This window comes from Choloepus didactylus, chromosome 2 (genome assembly GCF_015220235.1).
Source record: "Choloepus didactylus isolate mChoDid1 chromosome 2, mChoDid1.pri, whole genome shotgun sequence".
NCBI classification, from domain to species: domain Eukaryota; kingdom Metazoa; phylum Chordata; class Mammalia; order Pilosa; family Megalonychidae; genus Choloepus; species Choloepus didactylus.
In genome coordinates this window covers 59,586,903-59,606,191 of record NC_051308.1, presented here as the reverse complement: position 1 = coordinate 59,606,191, position 19,289 = coordinate 59,586,903, and the positions used below count along the sequence as shown (strand labels likewise).

Genomic DNA, 19,289 nt, shown 5'->3' with positions numbered 1-19,289 from the left:
GATCTCCTAGAGGTCAGGGCCTCGGGACTCTGGCTACCCCAGCCACCTCAGCAGCTCCTTCCTGAGCCACCAGGGAGCAGCAGGGCCTCCCAGCGTCCAGCCTTCACTCCCGGGCTTTGCCACACAGAGGTGAGGAGGTAACTGGGCACAGAGGTCAGATGGGGATCCAGGTTAGCGGGAAAGAAGCTTAAACCACAGCAGGAGGAGATTTAGGTTAGCCAGTCAGAGGAAGCCTAGGATAATCCCTTCCCTCTTCAGGTCTCTGTCCAGCTTCAACCCAGCCACTGCTTCCTCTCTCTGGTTTCTACCCACCCCCACCCCCTCTGCCTCCTCCCAGCCACTCTTCCTCTTTCCTTTTCTTCTTCCCAGACCCAGAAGTTTCTCAGGATCAGCTGCCTAATCTGCACGTCTCCCTCTAACCTTCCCTCTCTGCCTGACAGTAACAGGCAAACTCTCTCTCTCTCTCTCTCTCTCTCTCTCTCTCACATGCACACACACACACACACACACACACACACACACACACACACACACACACACACACACACACACACACACACACGCACACACAGGTGGGTTGGCCCTGCACCCGCTAATTGGACTGGAGTTTGAGAACTGGCTTCTGTCCTAAGCTGAGGCCTTTCCCCCCCTCAAGGCATCTTGAGGTTTGCATCATTTCTTCTGACAGGAGCTGTGGGCGTCTGGGCAGATGGGAACCTGGGGGAGGTGTAGGGGGCCACTCCAAGGCAGGAAGCGCCCATGCTACTGTACTTAAAATATTCCGACAGCAACTTGGGAAGGCCATCTGGCCCATATCTCTCAGGCATGGACCAGCTCTCAACAGCAGCCCCTTAGAAACAAATCAAAATACCTAAAAGAAACCCATGGGCCTTTGAAACGTTGCCAAAGATGGCCTGAACTTGAGCCCTGTTCCCTAATATCTTCTTTAGGGTGAGAACTGGGCATTGGCTTTTGCAAAAACTCTCTGAGCCTGGACCTGAAGTTCTGGGGGAGGAAGTCCCAGTATTCTGGACCTCCAGTCCTAACCCCCAGCCTTACTCTTACGGCTCTGCTTGGTTGCATGAGAGAATCGGCATTAGCTCATCCTGCTATCAGATGGTCCAGCCACACCCTCCAGTGCCTACCTGGAGACACTGCCCAGTTCTGTCCACCAGCAGGAGTTCAGTATCCCAGTAAGAGCCTTTTGGGGTGCAGGCTCAGGGCCGTTAACTCAGACACAGGCTCAGCCTGACTTCCTCTGTAACAGGAGACAGACTTAGCTACAGAGGAAACCAGAGTCTGTTATAAATAGCAAGCAAAGGAGAGAACTGCTGTGGATTACAAACACCCCATCAATCTTAGGGAAAAAAAACAACTATTTTTAGTTTCAAATGTTAATGAGGATTTAATTAATGTTTTTAAACCTCAAACCTGGGCTCTCTGCCCTTCTACTTAGCAATGCTTTCTACTACAGTATTAGGGTCAAAGGCAGAAGCAGGTGTGGGTAATTCTCAATGTCACAGAATCCTTGAGTTGGATGGAACCATAAGATTATCTAGTCCAATCCCTTCCTTTGCAGGTGAAGAAACAGAGGCCCAGAGAGTTCCAGGTTGGTACAGTTAGCTAGGGGATGAGCAGTGACTGAAAGCATGGTCCCTGTATGCCCAGAGTGGAACATTTTCCACGACAGCACAATAGGACTCTTAAGACCTCACTCTGGCTAAACATCTGAGATTGAGCTGGTAGGTCTGGATAAATGTTAAGTCTGTGCAAAACAATAAAAGACAGGCCAGAAGCTGAGATGTGGTCTTTCAAGTCACGGAAACCTGGGCTCAAATCCCAACTCTACCACTTCCTAGCTAGGCAACCCCAGGCAAGTTGTGTAACCTTGAAATGAGGATAACCATACCTGCCTCATTGTAGGGCTATTATGAGGTTGAAATGAGGTAATCTGGGTCAAGTGTTCAGCAAGTTGTAGGCACTCAATACATGTTAACTTCCTTCCCATTTCCCTTGCATTCTCTATTCCCTCAATGGACCTTTATCCTCTAACCAGGCAGAAGAGTGGATTTGTCATAAAGAAGTCCATTGAGGGATAGGAAGTTTCATAGATGAGTGTGAGTGAGGCTGGGGGGTGGGGGTGGGGGGCTGTTGCCTGGCGCAAGTGGTCAGTGTTGGATCCAGGGGGCAGGACAGTTATCTACCCCCTGCTAGCCCCTCAGGGATGGGGCCTGGGAGCCTGGGTAAGTGTGCAGAGGCAGGAGGGAGCCATAGCACGCTGGCCCCCATAAACACAAATACCACTGGTCCCAACCTCACCTGGGGCTCTCTGGAAGGGAATCCAAATCTTATTTTATTCACCCCATGTGCCACTCCATGATGCCAAGGGCTCTAAATGAATTTTCTCATTTAATCTTTGCAACGATCTATGATGTAAGCACTGTTATTATCCTCATTTTTCAGAAGAGGAAATGGGCTCAGAGGTCACTTGGAAAGTGTGGTGGTCATTAGGGCTGTTCACCAATTATTTCCAGCTTTCTGCCTTCTGACAAGAGGGTAGGACAACATGTCCTCGCTTTTTGATGTAAACTGTGGCCCTGTGACTTACTTTGGCCAATGAAATATGGATGGAACTGACACACGTTGACTCTGGTGGAAACTTAGAGAGCCAATGGCACCCTGCCAACCCATGTGGTTTATAGAGGGTAAATGAGAAATGAACAGTCATTGTGTTAAACCACTGCAGTTCTGGGCTTGTGTGTTACCACGGCATAACCTAGACTATCTTAACTGATACAAAGGCAGAGCCAGAACTCACAGCCCTGGTCTGTAAATATGCCAAGGGGGCCCAAACTCTTTGCAGTACTCTATGCTGTCTGCCTGGCCTGTGGGGGTTCTGATTTGCTGGCCCCCCTGGAACCCTGTGGGGCAGGTAGAGGGGGACAGGCCACCTCTCTTCTCAATCCTCCACACTTCCACCCCCTCTCCTCAAGTTGTCGGATATGAAAAGTGTAGCTGGGAGGTGGAGAGCTCTAATCGGGGAAGGAGGCCCATGATTTGACAGGCTACTCAGGTGTCCAGGTCTTTGAGTCCTGAGGTCTGACTGGAGGAGGGTGGTTTTTAGGGGCTCAGAGTACTCTGGTTGGCTGTACTGAGCTACCTTTTGGGGATCCTCAGGAGTCACCCTAAGAAGTAGTTAGAAAAATTCTGACTCTTCCTCTGCCGCTGCCCATCACCTGCCTGCAGAACAGTAGAGATGGGCATCAAGATTGTGTTATCCCACAATCGAAATTAGAGCTACTACAAAGCCTTAGGGTAACTGCCCAGAGATCCTGGAGCAAACCCATACTGGATTGTAGAGATCTCCTCAGAGGCACGTGCAAAATAACAGCTACTATTTCTGAAAATCGTACTGGGCATTGGACTAAATGCTTCAGATACACACTATTACTTAATCTTCCCCAAATGCAAGGAGGCAGGACCAGTGTTAACTCCACTAAACCAAAGAGAACACCAAGAGATGCACAACGTCTCTCTGCAGTGGTGGAGCAGGGTTCGAATCTAGGCGATCTGATTTTCCTCTTTCATCCTGTGCTGACTGACAGGGAAAGGAAAAGATGGATCTGGGCCCTGACCACTGCTGAGCCCTAGGAAGTTGCCTGCTCAGGGCTATCCAAAGGCTTGTGTGGGAATGTTCCCAGCAGCTTTATTTGCCTTGGCCCCAAACTGGAAACAACCCAAAGGGTCCCCAACAGGTGAATGGATAAAGAAACCAGGTCCATCATACAGTGGAATACTATTCAGCAATAAAAAGGAATGAACTGTCCATATATGATCCGACATGTATGAATCTCAAAATAATTAAGATGAGTGAAAGAAGCCAGAGGAAAAAAATAGTACATACTCTATAATTCCACTGATACCAGTTCTGGAAAATGCAAGCTAATCTGTAGTGTCAGAAAGCAGACCAATGAATGCTTGGGGGTAGGGAGGGTGTTGCGAAGTGGGGAGGGGAAGGAGGAATGACAAAGGGGCATGAGGAAAGTTTTTGGGATACTGGATATGTCTGTTATCTTGATGGTAATGGTTCTGCAGTGTTTGTATCTGTCAAAACTTTTCAAATTGTACCCTTTATATGTGTGCATTTAATTGTATGTTTATACCTCAGTAAAGCTGTTTTTTTTTAAAGTCACTTCCTCTTTTCCCAACCAGAGGCACAGAGTGGACTGGTCATCAGGTCACTAAACTGGAGTCCTGGCCAACTGAAAGGCAGGCTGTGCTCTGCCCCTGGCCCCATGCACCTCTGGACTAACTGAGGGTCCCCTGTCCTCATCTCAGATAATAGACAGTAGGAGGGATGAAACCACAAAGAGGGAAAAGTGGGCATGAAAAAGGAGAGGGAGAGCACGGAGGAGAGAGCTGGAGACCAGGCTGGGAAAGCAAGAGAAGAGAGGAAAACAAAGAGATGGAGTGACAGGCTGGGGGACCAGGAGAGGGGAGGGAGGTGGCACCGGAATCCCTCCCCGGGCCTGGCCACGAGAAGGTGGCCTCCCGGCAGCCCTGCCCAGAGTCTCCAAGGACCCATCTCCCCACTGCATCAGATGCCATCCTTGTATGCCCCTTCCCTTTGATTAAGTTAACAAATAACTACCCCCTTCCCCATCTTGCCTGGGAGCTATTGATTTTCAGTCCCCAAGGAGGCATGCTTTTCTTGGATTTTAATAGGTATTTGCCTCAGCCAGATCCTGCAGAGCAAAGTGCCCAGCAAATGAGCATTTAACACTTTATAAAATAGGGGGAGAAGTGGGGGATTGGATGGGTGTGTGGGGGTGAGGATGGCAGGGTGTGATGATCACACAAGATTAACCTCTGAAGTGCCAGCTCTCCAGAAATGCAACCAGATGGAGGGTTTTTATGGCTCAGTAATGAATGGCAGCACTCCAGGGTGTGTGTGTGTGTGTGTGTGTGTGTGTGTGTGTGTGTGTGCACTCCGGAATCTCATGGGACAGTTTTAGAAGAATTTCAAAGGCCCTTTTGACAACAGTGGCTTACACTGGGTGGGGCAAAATCATCTCTGGAAAAATTAATGTTTTCCCCTTACCCCACCCCCACAACCCCCTCACATTTTCTGACACTTAAAACTTGCACTAGTGGACAGAGGCATCTGCTGTGCCTTGAGGAGAATTAGATGGGTCTAGTGAGGATGCAAAGAAGAGTATGAAAAGAACTTTTTTCTTTAACTTCCAGATTATGTTGGAGGAGCCAAAGGGAAGGTCAGGACTGGGTGGAGCAAAGAGTTTAAGTTGTAACTTAAATTAGAGACAACCTAGAGGGAGAGGCCCATATCTTCTCCCATCTCCCTCCTCCAACTCCCTAAAGACTTGAGGAGGGTCCTTTGGGCTGGCAGAGGAGAGAAAGAAGATGGCCTTGGCGTTGGAGGAGCTCAGGCCCCAAGACTAGAGGAGCAGACTTGGGGTGTCCTGGAGACAGGTGGGGGTCCTTCTGGAGAGGCGGCCTTTGACAGTGGCTACCACTGGGTGGCTGGGCCCGGGTCTTCAGGCCTCTCCTCGTCACTATGAGTGAGCCTCCACCTGGCCTCCAGAGGAGACTGAGAGCAGTTTTTTACCATGACGGGTGCCCAAAGCCTGCAGGTGTGGCCCACCCACTGTATGCAGCTCAAGATGTCCACCTTGGTGATCCCCCAGCCAAACTGTTTTGTGATGTCAAGACATGTGTAAAACATCCTAAAACAAAAGGTGGAGTCCCTGCTCCCCAGAGGGACAGTGGTGGTACTTGGGTGGCTGTAAACAGTGGGGAAACCTACCTTCATTATATTAGGTTAAATTATTTAAAATTGCTATTTTGTAGATCAAAAATGATAGAATATTGGCAATTTCAAATGGTATAACTGAATATATATTATTTAGCAATTTATTTGGTTATACTCTTGCATTCAACCTTCCTTCCTTCCTTCCTTCCGTCCTTCCTTCCTTCTGATACGAAGTTGATAAAAACTCAGTCTCTGCTCACAGGATACTTGGGAGAAACAAATTGTAAACCTGTAATTATGAGATAGTGTAATAATTGCCATAATTATAAAGTTATCAAGTATTATATACAAGAGCATTAGGGAAGAAGCAACAAAGATTACTTTGGCCTCAGGGAAGGCTTGCCAGAGGAGGTGAAGTCAGGCTGAGACCAAAGGAGGAGTTTTTTGGGTGTAGAAAGGCTCATAGTGGGAGGGAAGGGCATGGGCAGAGCAGGGACCAGGGAGCCTGGCCGTGAGAAGAGGGAGCTGTTGAGTGTGGAGGGCAGGGGGCATGGCGGGAGGTGGAAAGGCTCTTGGGCCAGATTAGCAGAGGATGCAGTGGGAAGTGGTGAGGGGAGAGTGTCTCTCTCTTCCAGCCATGCAGGAAGCAGTTTAATCATAGTGCATGCTGGTTAAGCAGGCAGGTTGCTGTTGGAGGCCTGGCTTCACCAATTCTTGGCTGAGCGACTTTGGGTAAGTCACGTAGCCTCTCTGAACCTCATTTTTCTCATCATAAAATGGAATGAACAGTAATGCCTATTGTATAGGTGGTGTTGCAAAGACTAAATGAGATATCAAAGGCAAGGCCCTTGACAAATGAGGCTTGATAAATGTTAGCTGCTTATTGTTCTTCAGATGAGGAATCCAAGGGGCAGTGGCATTTTTCAAAGGACACCCAACTAGAAACGGTGATAGGTTTTCAGCGAGCCTGAGCCCGGGGCTGCATTTTGCTGGCTCCTGCACACACCATTGTCGCCTTTCTGAAGTGTGGATGAAGGAGCCCGGGCTCTCCTCCTGTCCCTGCTCCCTGATGGTGATGCCGGGTGTGTTTTGCACTTTCCTTCTCTGGGTCCCATTTTCTTTTCATGCCACTGTCATTGCCACTTCTCTTCATTTACATTTATTTATTTATTTATTTACTTACTTACTTACAGGTTTATCCACACACCATACAATCCATTCTAAGTGTATAATCAGTGGTTCTTGGGATAATCTCACAGTTATGCATTCACCACCACAGTCTTCATTTTATTTTAAACAAACACCAGTCAGAACTCCCTCCTCTGAACTCTCCAAACCCCAGCATCTCTCCCACCAAAAGCACTGTTTCTGATACCCCTAGCATTTCCAATTGGTATTCTATACCAGCGCTATTGTTTTGTCCCATGTATTTATGACCAGTTTCTTTTTAAATATGCCTCTGCTCTCTGGTTTCCTCAACTGGATTTTAAATTCCATTCAGGGGCACAGTTGTGTGGTTTAGGGGAAAGCAGCAATGGGGACAAATCGTAGTCCTGCCACTAACCAGCTGGGGAATTTTGCTCCTCGGGTGCCTCACCAGTGAAATGGAATTAGGAAGCCCTCCAGTGTGGGGCAGTGCTGATGGGATCACCTGGCACTATAAGCTGTCAGCCCCAAGGCAGGAGTGACATGTTACTGGGGTCACATGCCAGAAGAATGGGGCAGGAGCCTGTGAAATAACAGTTGGGGGTCAAGGTCAGTTCTGAGGTTGGCAGGGCCTTCTACAGTGATCTGCAGCAGGATCTGGACTCTACATCCATGGGTGGTCAGTGAGAGCAGAAGGGGCCTATAGGGGTCTAGGCCTGGTGCTGAGGTACATAGGCCGAGCATCACTGCTTCCTGGCTTCCCCTGGAAGGCCCAGGATCCTCCCTGAGGTTGCCTTCCCCTGTCTTAATGGTATGGGCCTCTCACTAGCCAGCATCAGAATCAAAATAACTTCTTACCAAGTGCAAGGGCCTTGCATTGTCTCATTTATACCTTACAACAACTATAAGTAGGAATTATTCCCCCATTTTACAGAAGGAGGAGCAGAAGCTTGGGAGGGTTATGTTATGTAAACTGCCCAACCTCACACAGCACGGAGGTAGGGGAATGGGATTCAGATCCAAAAAGGTCCCGCTCCCAAGGCTGTGCTCTTAAGCACTTGCAGGGAGTAGCCATGTGCCTCCTTTGAGGATCCCAAGACAGGCAACCCGGCGGGAGTCATTCAGCCCTCTCCAGAGTAGGGTCCAGAAATACAGCAGGATCAGAACCAGGAGCGCCTCCCTGCTCCAAGGATGTTCTCCAACGGGGCCCCCTCCCTCCTCAGCCTTTCCAGGGATCCTCCTTCTGAGCACTGCACCTTCCGTAGGGGGCCCCGGGTCCCCACAGCCCTGGGATGCTGCTCTGTGCCCACCCCCTCCTGCCAATATACCCCCACCCCATCTGGCAGGTCCCCTTCCAGCAGCCAGGCACCAAGTCTGTAGGGAGCTGGCAGCAAGAGGCCCCTGGCACTGCTCCCAGGTGACAGAAGGTGGCCCCACCCTGCCGCCCCCCTCCCACCACTTGACCCTCACCCTTCCACAATATATATATATTTTTTCACTTTTTGGGCTTTATTTGAGAAGATTGGCACCCCTATTACTGGAACCCACCCATTACCAAGGTGAGGTAGAGGCAGGAGTTTGCACATTCTGATGAATCAGAATACTTTATATGTCGCAAAGAAAACTGCCCAAGCTTTTCAAAAGGATGAAGAGCTCTTAGGAAAGTTCTCCGAGCCAGCACATACCTGTTAGTCAGCTGGGAGAGCAGCATAAAATTGGCAAACAAGATAGTGGTTCAGGACGTGGAATTCAATGCTTAACTACCTAGGTTTGAATCCCACCTTTGTCCTCCTACTAGCTGTGTGACCTTAGGCAAGTTATTTATCCTCTCTGTGACATATTTGCAAAACAAGAATGGTGACACCTCCTTCTTAATTGTCAAGAGGATTCAATGGTTAATATATGCAAAACACTTAGCATAGGACCTGCCAAACAGTGTTCTCTATGTGTTGGGTATTAATATAAGAGGCTTCAGTCCTTTTTATAAATAAAAATACCTTTTAGAGTTTTACTGTTTATGAAGCACTTTCACATATGTACCATGTTCTTTAATCTTTCAAGCACCCTGAGGTGGATTATCTCATTTCCCCTTAGCACTGAGTCAGTTGAGTTGGAGATAGTGACGGTGGCTGCCTCTGGGCGGAGGACGGCCTCTGTCCTCTTGCAGGAGCTGTGATGTGCGTCCAGCCCCCATGGCCAGGGCTCTACCAGGGGGCTTCGGGCACCCAGACCACTGTGAAGGCGGCAGGGGCTGCAGGGCTGCTGCGGGAGGCACGGGGCAGTGAGCCTGCTGAGGGCTGGGGCCGCGCCCTCTCTGAACTCTTCTTTCCAGCATTTTATCTAACAAGCAGTTATCAAGTCACTAACTGGTGTTGAAAGCTCTGGGGGGAGTAACTGTGACCAGGGCGGACCTGGCTCCTGCTTCCCCGCAGCTTAGTGTCTGGCTGGGGTAAACTGATCCCTTGCTATAGCGGGAAAGACGGAGCCCTATTTGGGCTAGACTCCAGAGCGCTAGGGGGCTGTGTGCAGGCAACACTTTCTGCAGGAAGTAATAGCCAAGGTCGGAAGGACTAGGTGTCAGTTAGGTAGAGGGTTCAGGAAGTTTTCCAGAGAGAACAGCACTTTGGAGATCAGGGGTGAGAGCTGCTCCCTGTGGTCTGGGTGATTGGGAGTGGTGAGCAGGAGATGTGCACAGGGCCTAAACTGGGAGAGGCTTGTAAGCCAAGACAATGGGGTATCTTGACAGATTTTAGGTGAGGGAATAAAATGATAGGTTTTTCCTTTTAGAAAGATCAGAGATCTGTTGGGCAGAAGGGACCATTGCAACAGACGAGGCAGGTGAGGATGAGTGGACGGATCTGGAAAGAGTCCAGGGGGTGAAAGGAAGGGAGACAGGTTAGAACGGTACTTAGGAAGGCAAATCTATGGGACCTCATGAGAGCACGGTGGGAGGGAGAGGTGGGAGCCCAGGGTAACACCCAGGTGTCTGGTTTGAACAAGGAGGGGGCTTTCCGGAGAGCAGCAGCACCAGAGGAGCAGCAGGCTTTGGGGAAAGGATAATGAAGTCAAATTTGGACAAGGTGAGCTTTAGGCACAAGTGGGACCTATGTGTGGAGTTGTCTAGGAGGAGTAGGATACTGAGATCTGGAGTGGAGGACGAGAAATCTGGATTTGGAAATTTTCACCACGTAGAAGTAATTAACATAGGAGTAGATGAGATCACCAGGGAGAGTTACGGAATGAGCAGAAAGGGTCAGGGAGACAGAACCTTGAGGAACACCTCACCTGAGAGGTGGGTAGCCCAAGGGAAATCTTGCAAGCAAGCTTCAAGTTGGAGCCCTCAAGGGGTAGCAGGAAATTCAGGAGATCCTAGGGGGTGGGCATTTCAGGAAGGAGGAAGGAGTGAATTGTAGATAATGCAGCCCAGAAGTCAAATAAGACAAGGACTTAAAGGGATCCACTGGATTAGCAACAAGGTTGTTAGAGATCTGGGTGAGCTTGGGTTCAGAGAAAGGGCGGGGCAGAAGGCAGATTGCGTGGAGTGAGAAATGGGAAGTAGATACAGAAATTAAGACAAGGCAACATCTAGGTTAGAAGTTTGATCCTGAATAAAGGAAATAGATGTAGGTAGGTGGGTAGGTAGGTAGAGATACATAGGATGGAAGCACCTCAATGTGTTAAGCTGACGAAAGGAGCCAGTAGGGAAGGAGGGAGAGGGGATGATGCCTGGGGTAGAATCCGCAGGGTGGCAGGAGGAGAGAAAGGTTTCCTCGGAGTCAAGAGGGCAGGAGGAGAGCGCCAGAGCAGAAGCAGGTAAGTTCATCAGTTTGGTGACAGGAGCAAAGGGAGGGGCCTTCCGTTGGCTCCTGTTTCTCTATGAAGGAGGAAACGAGGCTCTTGCCAAGGGGTGGGTGATGTTGAGGAGAGAGGACAGCTGATGTGGCTGCTCTGCCCAGAGACGGAAGCCAGCTCTGGGGCCCAGCTGAGACACCAGGGACGCGCAGCCTGGGGCAGGCCTGGAAGCCTGGCTAGGGGTTTGCCAGGAGGCTGCCCCAGGAGGCCAGCGTGGTTACCATGGCAACGGCCAAAGAGCAGGTGCTTGGCAAACACTTACTCAATGAAGGAATGGTGAGGGGAAGAAAGAGCATCCAGTGGGGTGGGGAAGGGTGCCAGCGGGGGACGTGGAGGTCTAAGCCCTGACGTTGCCTCCCCCTGGCTGTGCGACCACAGGGCCTCCATTTCTTCATCTTTAAAAGGGAATGTAGGCCCACCTCACCAGGCTGTGGGAAGTAAGTGGCTATTGCATGCAGAAGTGCTTGGTAAATAACACGTATTAAGACCCCTCATGTCAGAAAGTGTATGTAGCTGGCACACAGGAGGTGCCTGGGCTACAGTAGCCACTGCTCCTAATTCTTCCTCGGTGAGGATACGTGCAGCCAGGACACTATGGATCTTTGATAGCCGAGGCCATCAGCAGAGTGTGCATTGAGAGCTCTGAGGACCTGCGTTGGCAGTGGACTTTGGCCAGTGAGGCACAGTCACAGCTTCAGAGAAGCTTGGTCATGGTGTGACCTGGGGGTGGAGCAGCTGTGTCTGAGGCCACCAGTCCTTCCTGTGGACTTCCAGGAGAACCACACTCTCCACAACAGGCCCCTCTCTGTCTCAGTGCAGACTGAAAACCCAGATGACCCTGCTGTCCTTCTCCTGGGACCAGGCTCCCAGGCCCATGGGCAGGGCTCCTGGGGAAGGGAATGAAGGGGTGAGGGGAGTAGGGGGAAAGGGCACAAAGTAGGAGACGAGAAGATGCCAGGTGCCGATGTTACAAGCCTGGAGGCTTTAATGTCCTGCCGGTGGAAGGCCTTATGCCAGACTGACACTGGCACTGAACAGACCTTTTTGAATGGCCAGGAAAGCTCCATCCCATCATGCCTCTTGCTGGTGAGGGGATGGGCCCATCAATATACTCCCTCTTCACTGAGATGGTTCCTGACCACCCCCACTCAGCCCATCCACCTAGCTGCTGAGAGGAGGGGAGGCTGCTTGCCCCGCTCCCGACTTTTGATCATGCCAGCTCTCAGCCCAAGCCGATGCCATGCCTTCACTGCCGGGGGGGAGTCAGGGCTTCCTGGGAGTCCTGATGCTGGTCGAGGCTGCCCAGGGAGGGGGTGCAGCTCTGACATCCCAGGGCACCGGCCATGACCTCTGGGGACTCTCGTCCTTTCAGTAGCTCTGTGGCTGCCACCTCCACTTCTTCCAGTTCCATCTGGCAGGCCTCTGCCAGGGCCTGGCGCGTTGCAATGATGAAGTCGGCATCCGCCACCAAGGTGTCCAGGCCCCCTCGAACAAGAGCCTGCAGGGAAGAGAGGAGGCTGGCTGGGCTATTCCTGGGGAGCTGCCTCTGGGGCCCACCTCACTGCCCCTACTCTCTCTCTCTCTGTCCCAGGCCCCCACAGGGCCACCCCTCAGCGCAGCCCACTGCTCTGTCCCAGCCCTGGCCTCACCTCTTGTATCAGCAGAGCAGTGGCTGGAGCTGGGCACCCAGAAGTGCTGTCCTTGGTCTGCCTGCTGTGGAGTGTTTCCTCCAGCAGGCACCCTGGAGGGGAGCTCTTCCTCTCCTCAGACATAGGAGACTCCACCCTGGGCGGCTGTTCCAAATGCACAGAAGTAAAGACCCCACAGGGATGCTGGAGCCCAGTGGGATCTGGAAACCCTAGCTCATCAGAGGGAGCCCCAGCCAAGACCCAGGGATCCCGTCCCTCCCGTTTCTGGTGGGCACATTGCTGTCACACCCATCCTCTGTCATAGCCCTGCTCCAAGCATCAGGCCAGGCAGGGTCTGTGTATGGGGTTCCCTGAGGCCTCTGACCCTGTTACCTGGCAAGGGACAGGAGGTGCCTGGCCTTCAGGCACTATCCTGTGAGTCAGCTGTCCCTTCATCATTTCCATGCAGAGTTTGCTGCAGGGGCCTGTGGGGGAGATGAGGCAAGGCTGGGAAGAGCTGCTGACTCCTGCCAGGAGCCCTGAACAACAGAGCCGGGCTTGGCCAGCCAGACCCTGTGAGCTCTCTGAGATCCTTGGGGCTGCGGAAGGTGTCCCAGAGGGTGGACACATGCTGAGGCCCAGCTACCTTGAGGTATCTGTCCCCGGTCTCTGTGCTTGCAGGTTTAGGAGAGGGGACTCCGGCCAAGCTGTTCTTCGGTATGTGCATGTGTGTGCGTGCGTGTGTATTTGGAGCAGGTATGTACTCTTATCTCCCCCAAGATCCCGCATCTTCAGAGCACCTGTCTGACAGAGGTGTAGGACCTACTGGGAGACTACCAGATCATCTGATGAAGGGACCCAGAGCTGAGGTATTAGAGGGTTCAGAGACTACCATTCAGGGGGCTTTGGGGAGACAGGATGTCTGACCCTGGAGAGAATCCAACACCAATGCAGGCCTGTGGAGGGCCAGTCTTGAGTGCCCAGGTTTTCCTCTTCCACGTCATTCAGCCCCCTACATGGGGTCCTTCTCCTCTGCCTGGACAGGGAGTTGGTTCTTACAGCTCACCCCTAATGGGGGCCCAGCTGGTTCCCATTGCAACAGGCTCCCCACTCGGCCTTCCAGCTGGGCTCCCAGACAGGAAGGGAAGAATAAGTCTCCCTGGGCCTCAGTGGGACAAGGCTGCCTTTCCTGGTGCCCGTAAGAGACTGACCTGGGGCCTGGTGGGGTTGGCCGGGGGCTCCTCCTCTGGTGGCAGGCACTTCTGTCTCTCTGGGGAATTCCCTTTCATAGTGGACACTGAAACGGAAGTAAGACCTGTGAGGCAGAGCAGGCTGCTGGTTCTCCTGCCAACGCTGCCCCCCTGCAGCCCCTAAACCCTTTTCCATTGGGTTCTGGACCCATCAAAGTGAAGAGTGACGTGGCTTTGACTCCAGGGGCTGCTGCCCCACCACTAACCAGGCCGTGCTCTCGGCCCAGCCAGCCCTGGTTCTCCAAGGCGAGTAGGCCAAATACATTCCAGCCTCCATGCCTCTGCCCAAGAAGTCCGTCCACGAAGACGCTCTTCCCTCTACCTTTCCCAAATTCCGTTTCAAGGCCCAGTTCCAGCCCCACATACTTTAGGACACTCATTCTCTGACTGTTAAGGGGGTGTGTCAGCCCTGGTCATGCACGTTGGATCACCTGGGGAGCTCTAAAGACTAGCAGTGGCTCTGTCCCCTCCCCAGAATCTGGGGTGCAGTCCAAGCACTGGGATTTTTGAAAGCTCCTGTTATGGATTGAATTGCATCCCCCCAAAAGATATGTTGAGGTTCTAATCCCTAGTACCTCAGAATATGACCCTATTTGAAAATAGGGTTCTTTCAGATGGAATTAAAAAAATAAGGTCAAACTGGAGTAGGATGGGACCTTAATCCAATATGACTGGTGTCCTTATAAGAAGAGGTAATTTGGACAGACAGAAGGGAGGACTCCATGTGACAACTGAGGCAGAGAATGCCATGAATTGCCAGCAAGCCACTGCAAGAAGCCAGGAGAGAGGCATGAAGCAGATTCTTCCCCACAGACTTCAAAGGAAGCACGGCCCTGGCGACAACTCGATTTTGGACTTCTAGCTTCCAGAAATGCGAGACAATACATTTCTGCTATTTTAAGCCGTTTCAGTTTGTGGTGCTTTGTTATGCAGTCCTAGGAAGCTAAGGCTGCTCTTTGCATGTTTCTAATGTACAGCCAAAGGCAGGAACAGTTGCTTAGTTCTAAACCTCTCCAACCCATGGCGGTCTCTGCCCCCTCTGCACTCACAGAACACCTTCTCTCTGTGACTATTTGTTTGGTCACAATCATATCACATGCCACACCCTCCAGTAAGACCTTCAGGTTGGGGCCCAGGCCTGATGCTTCTGCATCTCCATGGCACCTAGCTTCATGGTGACCCAACGGCACATGTGTTCTTCAAGTGTTGTTGACTGAACTCCAGGGTTCTCTCTGGCTGGTAAGGGGGTGCAGTCAGCCCTGGCCATGGGAAGTGCCTGTCCATTTCCAAGGCCCTGGGACTCAGTCCTTCCAGGCCAAAGAGACCACAATCTCCTGGCCCCCTGGACTAGAACAAAAGCTCTGCTTGGGGCCCAGCCCACAGATTATGATTGCTGAAAAGCTCTTCTCTCATCTTGCTGTTTTGCATGACACACATGTAATCCCAGGCTATATTTAGAGATAGTCTACAGGCCTAGGGTTGGTGATATTGAGTCTCCCTGGAACCCAAATCCAGTGACGGAACCTTGTTGTTTACAATTTTTTTTTGTAGTATGTGCTGCTGTTGAAGGCCCCTCCTTCTAACCTGCAGTATGTTCAATACATCTCTGCTCTTACACCTACTGTGGATGATAGAATGAAAAAACCACCCAGCATTGGAGCCAATGATGACATGAGGCTGCCCCCTGCTGGCCAAAGGAGTTTCTTCCTTCTGGTTCTGCCTTGGCATTAAGGTGCAGGATGGATCCCAAAGGGCACAAAGACAAGCAGAGGACAGCCTACCAATGTCAGGGTACCCCCTTCCTAGCCAGACTGGAACCCTCTAACCTTGCCCTCCCAGTCTTACCCCAGCACCCCAACACTCAGGGTTGGCAGTTGCCTCCATTACCTGGAAAACACCCTGTTGTTGCTATGGTTGCTATTGCCATAGGCAACGTTGGCATTGGCATTGTTGATATTGGCAAGGGCAAGAGGGTTTGTGCTTGGATCATGAGGGAAGTCCTCCAAGAAGACAGGTGATTCCATCTCCTCCATCTCTATCTCAGCAAACTGGAGGGGTCTCTGGTTGGCCATGACAGGGGGCAGGGAATTGGTCCTTTCCAGGAAGTTGTCCACCTGGCCAAACAAGCCTCCGGTCCTCTAGAGACAAGGAAGAGAGTGGAAGAACTGAGATCAGGGCCTGAGGGATGAAGGCTGGGTGTTCTCTGGGAACTGCTACCCTGGGACGATGGTGTTGGGAATAAATGATGTGTTGGGAGACAAATCCTATAAGGCCAGAAGAGAATGAACAGAGTAGTGAGACCAGTAGGAAGAGAGATGGTCCCACCCTCAGGGACTTCTTAATTTGATGGGGTAGATAGAATATGCTCAAGGAACCATAGAGGAGATACAGGCATACAGATAGAGAAATATGGTGTAGTGGAAAGCAGTCAATTGGGAGCATGGAGAACTGGGTTCTAGTCTCACCTCTGAAACTAACTTGCTAAGCGAACTTGGACATCTCACATCATGTTTTTGGGGCACCATTTCCTTATGAATGACCCAAAGGGGGTTAACTAGGTAGTCACAAAGAGCTTTCAGCTCTAAAGTGTTATAAGAAACACTTGACAGAGCTATGGGCTAAGCCTCTGGCTAGAGGCTGAGGTAACTGCAAGCAGGTGGGGCATTTGCTCTTGGACTGTTTCTGCAAGATGGAATGTTAACAAGCCTGGCAGGGAGTGGAGGAAAGGGATGAGGCTGGGCAGAGGAAGCTGGTAAAGGGTAGATTATATTTCACACCTTGAGTAGATTCTGAGTCCCAAGAGATGTAGGCAGTGAGGTGGAGAGGGGTGTCTTCAGCTCCCACACTCCCACCTGTATGGCTGGGCTCCCGAACCCCTTCTGTTGAATGTTGCTCCCTAGATCACTAGGGATGGTCCTCACTAACCCGGAAAATCCCCTCCTCAATCGCAGCCTCCACCATGGCTCTCTCCAGCTCCTCCTCAGCAGTCAGGTCTCCTGAGATGGTGCGGCGGATCTCAGGGGCCGCCTCCTCCTCAATGGTCCGCAGTCCAGCCTGGGGTAGGCGAAGAGAACCAGTGACCCTTCCAGCCCAGGAAAGGAGACCAGACCTGCTTCCCCTGGCCCCACTCTCATCTCTGATCCCTGCAACCAGGGCTTCCCTGAAGCTCCAGCCTTCTTCTCCACTCTCCCTCCTGGCTCATTCAAGGTTCCAGAACTCCATGAGGCCACCAGGTCCTGCTCTAGCCTTTGGGACAGTCCACACTTTAATTGTTCCCAAGGAGTCTTCTCTTAACTCCATGGAAGGAGATTCCACCCGTGGCCACCTAATTTGGAAGTGTTTTTACTCAGGGCAGTTTTCTTGTCAAGTGGTCTCTTTTGATTGTAGATGGTATTAATAGAATTTTTTAAGCTGATCAATGGGCAATGGGACAAATCAAAACTGGTGCCACCTGATAGTTTGCAATGAGAAAAACACAGTATCACTTCTGTGACGTTCATGTCCAAGATGCATATCTTAAATCTAGCATGAGGAAACATCTGACAAGTCCAAGCAGAGGGACAGCCTGACCTATCATCTTCAAAAGTGCCAACATCATTAAATTCAAGAAAAGACTGAGGAATTCTTCCAGGTGAAAGAGACTAGAGACATAACAACCAAATGCAATGTGTGGTTCTAGACTGGATCCTTTTGCTATAAAGGACATTATTAGGACAATGGTGAAACTTGAATGGGGTCCAAGGATTAGATGGTAATAAAGTAGCAATGTTTAATTCCTACTTTTGATGGTTATATTATGAGAATGCCCTTGTTTGTAGGAAATACATATTAAAGTGTTCTGGGTTAATGGAACATCATGTTGGGAAATATACCCAAATGGTTCAGAAAAAAATGCTTTTGTACTATACTTGAAATTTTTAAAAGTATGAGATTGTTTCAAAATAAAATTTGCAACTGAAAAAATTTTGAGTACACAGCCCCGAAAATGTATATATACATTATGAATTTATAAACTATGTACATTATAAGTAAAAAAAAAAAAAAAAGAGAGAGAGAGAGAGATAAACCAGACAAGAGAAAGCAAAGTTCTCATTTTCTTTTCACATCCAGTGGGTCATCTTAAGCACTACCTGGAAAATGGTCCTTCTTTGAAAATCACTGCACTTATCTAACTCAAGTCTCCCCTTTTAACAAATCCCTATTTCTTTGGTCCTGTCATCCAGGAATGAAGAGTTCCTGGTCCTTTTCTTGAGAACATTTATGTCTTCCATCATCAACCATCCAGAGCTATCATCTCACTTTCTCCCTCCTCCGTTACTGACCCAATGGGGACATGGAGAGGGAACTGGAGTCTGGGGACCTGGGTCAGCAGGAGAGTCCCCTGGAGCATAGGCTGGGCTTTACCTGGATCTGTACCACGTCCTTCTTCGGCCGATACCCATAATACTCTTCCTGGCGCTTCATGAACTTCCGGAAGTGCTCCTGGATGAGGAATGTGGCGTAGAACTTCCCTACTGTCACCTCATCATCTGCAGAGAAGCCAACAAGAGATGCCCTGAAGACCAGGAGGAATCTGACACAGGATTCAGAGTGGGAGCCCCAGTGTAGCCAGGACTGGGTGCTCCAGGCCATCCCTTGTCTTGCTGATTTGGCTGATGGCCAGTTTCCACCCTGAGGCTGGTGACTGCCCTGATGATTGCCCATGGGGTCTATTCAAGCTATTTTTGGAGGCCTTGGGCCATTCTCAGATTCCTGTAGGGCTTCTTGGAGAAGCCCCTTTCCCCCTTTCCTCAGCTGCCTCTTTACTCCAGTCTCCCAAAGCAGCACCCACCTCCTATTGGAGGAATGACCTGGTCCAGGAGCTTCATGCTGGTTCTCTTCCAGATCTTCTTGATGATGGCCCTCAGCTCCTCGTTGGTCTGCTCAAAGTTACCTGGAAGCAAGGGAAAGGCAGAGGCAGCCCCAAATTCATCCAGACCAATCCAACTCCACTTGATAAGGCTGCCCAGTACCCTCTGAACCTCTAAGGGAGCTGTTCATTCACTCAACAAGCATTGGTTGAGGCAGGCGCTGTGCTGGGCACTGGCAATGGGAGGAGGGCATCACTGTCCGTCCACCTGAGGCAGCCCAGCCCTAGAGTCATTTGCTTTCTCCCAACAGGCCTTGGCTGCCAGTGCCTAGAGTGCCTGCCAGCCTTGTAAGGATGTCACCTCCTGCTATCATGCCCCTCCCTGACCCTGTAACAAGCCTTTGGTTTCCTGTTCCCTACAGTCTGTCCCAAGTACTCCAGGCAGCCTTCCTGCTGCTCTATCTTTGCTCCTTCCTGACTCTTGACCTTCTTCTTCTTGCCCTTTTATAGAAAGCTTCCCTGTGGCTGTCTCAGAAGCCTGCAATGGCCCTGCTGCCAGGATGGCCATGAGTGAGGGTTCAGGGACAACACTGACACCCCACCTTCACTCCCTCCCTCTGCTCCCACCATGTCCGTCTTCCCAACAGTGGGGCCCTGCAGGTTCAGTGGAGCAGAGTGTGACTTCCAGCAGCCTGCTCAGAGCCAAACCTCAGGACACCCCCACCCCGGCAACAACACTGGCACTTCTCTGACTATGTTCAGACAACTCTGAAGCAAGTAGGACCAGATCCGTA

The 19,289-nt window shown here is 50.8% G+C and overlaps 1 protein-coding gene across 1 annotated transcript in view; it reads right to left on the bottom strand.

The window, feature by feature from the left end:
• Positions 1 to 11,851: 11,851 nt before the first annotated feature.
• Positions 11,852 to 19,289, bottom strand: part of CACNA1S (calcium voltage-gated channel subunit alpha1 S) — a 69,041-nt gene continuing 61,603 nt past the window's right edge. Inside the window, exons 37-44 of the mRNA XM_037812241.1 lie at positions 18,478 to 18,579; positions 18,051 to 18,175; positions 16,572 to 16,700; positions 15,534 to 15,784; positions 13,608 to 13,693; positions 12,790 to 12,881; positions 12,418 to 12,561; positions 11,852 to 12,266 (exon numbers count right to left, since the gene is read on the bottom strand). Of these exons, the coding sequence (XP_037668169.1) occupies positions 12,015 to 12,266; positions 12,418 to 12,561; positions 12,790 to 12,881; positions 13,608 to 13,693; positions 15,534 to 15,784; positions 16,572 to 16,700; positions 18,051 to 18,175; positions 18,478 to 18,579 (1,181 nt within the window). The 3' untranslated portion in view covers positions 11,852 to 12,014. The remainder of the gene's footprint in view (positions 12,267 to 12,417; positions 12,562 to 12,789; positions 12,882 to 13,607; positions 13,694 to 15,533; positions 15,785 to 16,571; positions 16,701 to 18,050; positions 18,176 to 18,477; positions 18,580 to 19,289) is intronic.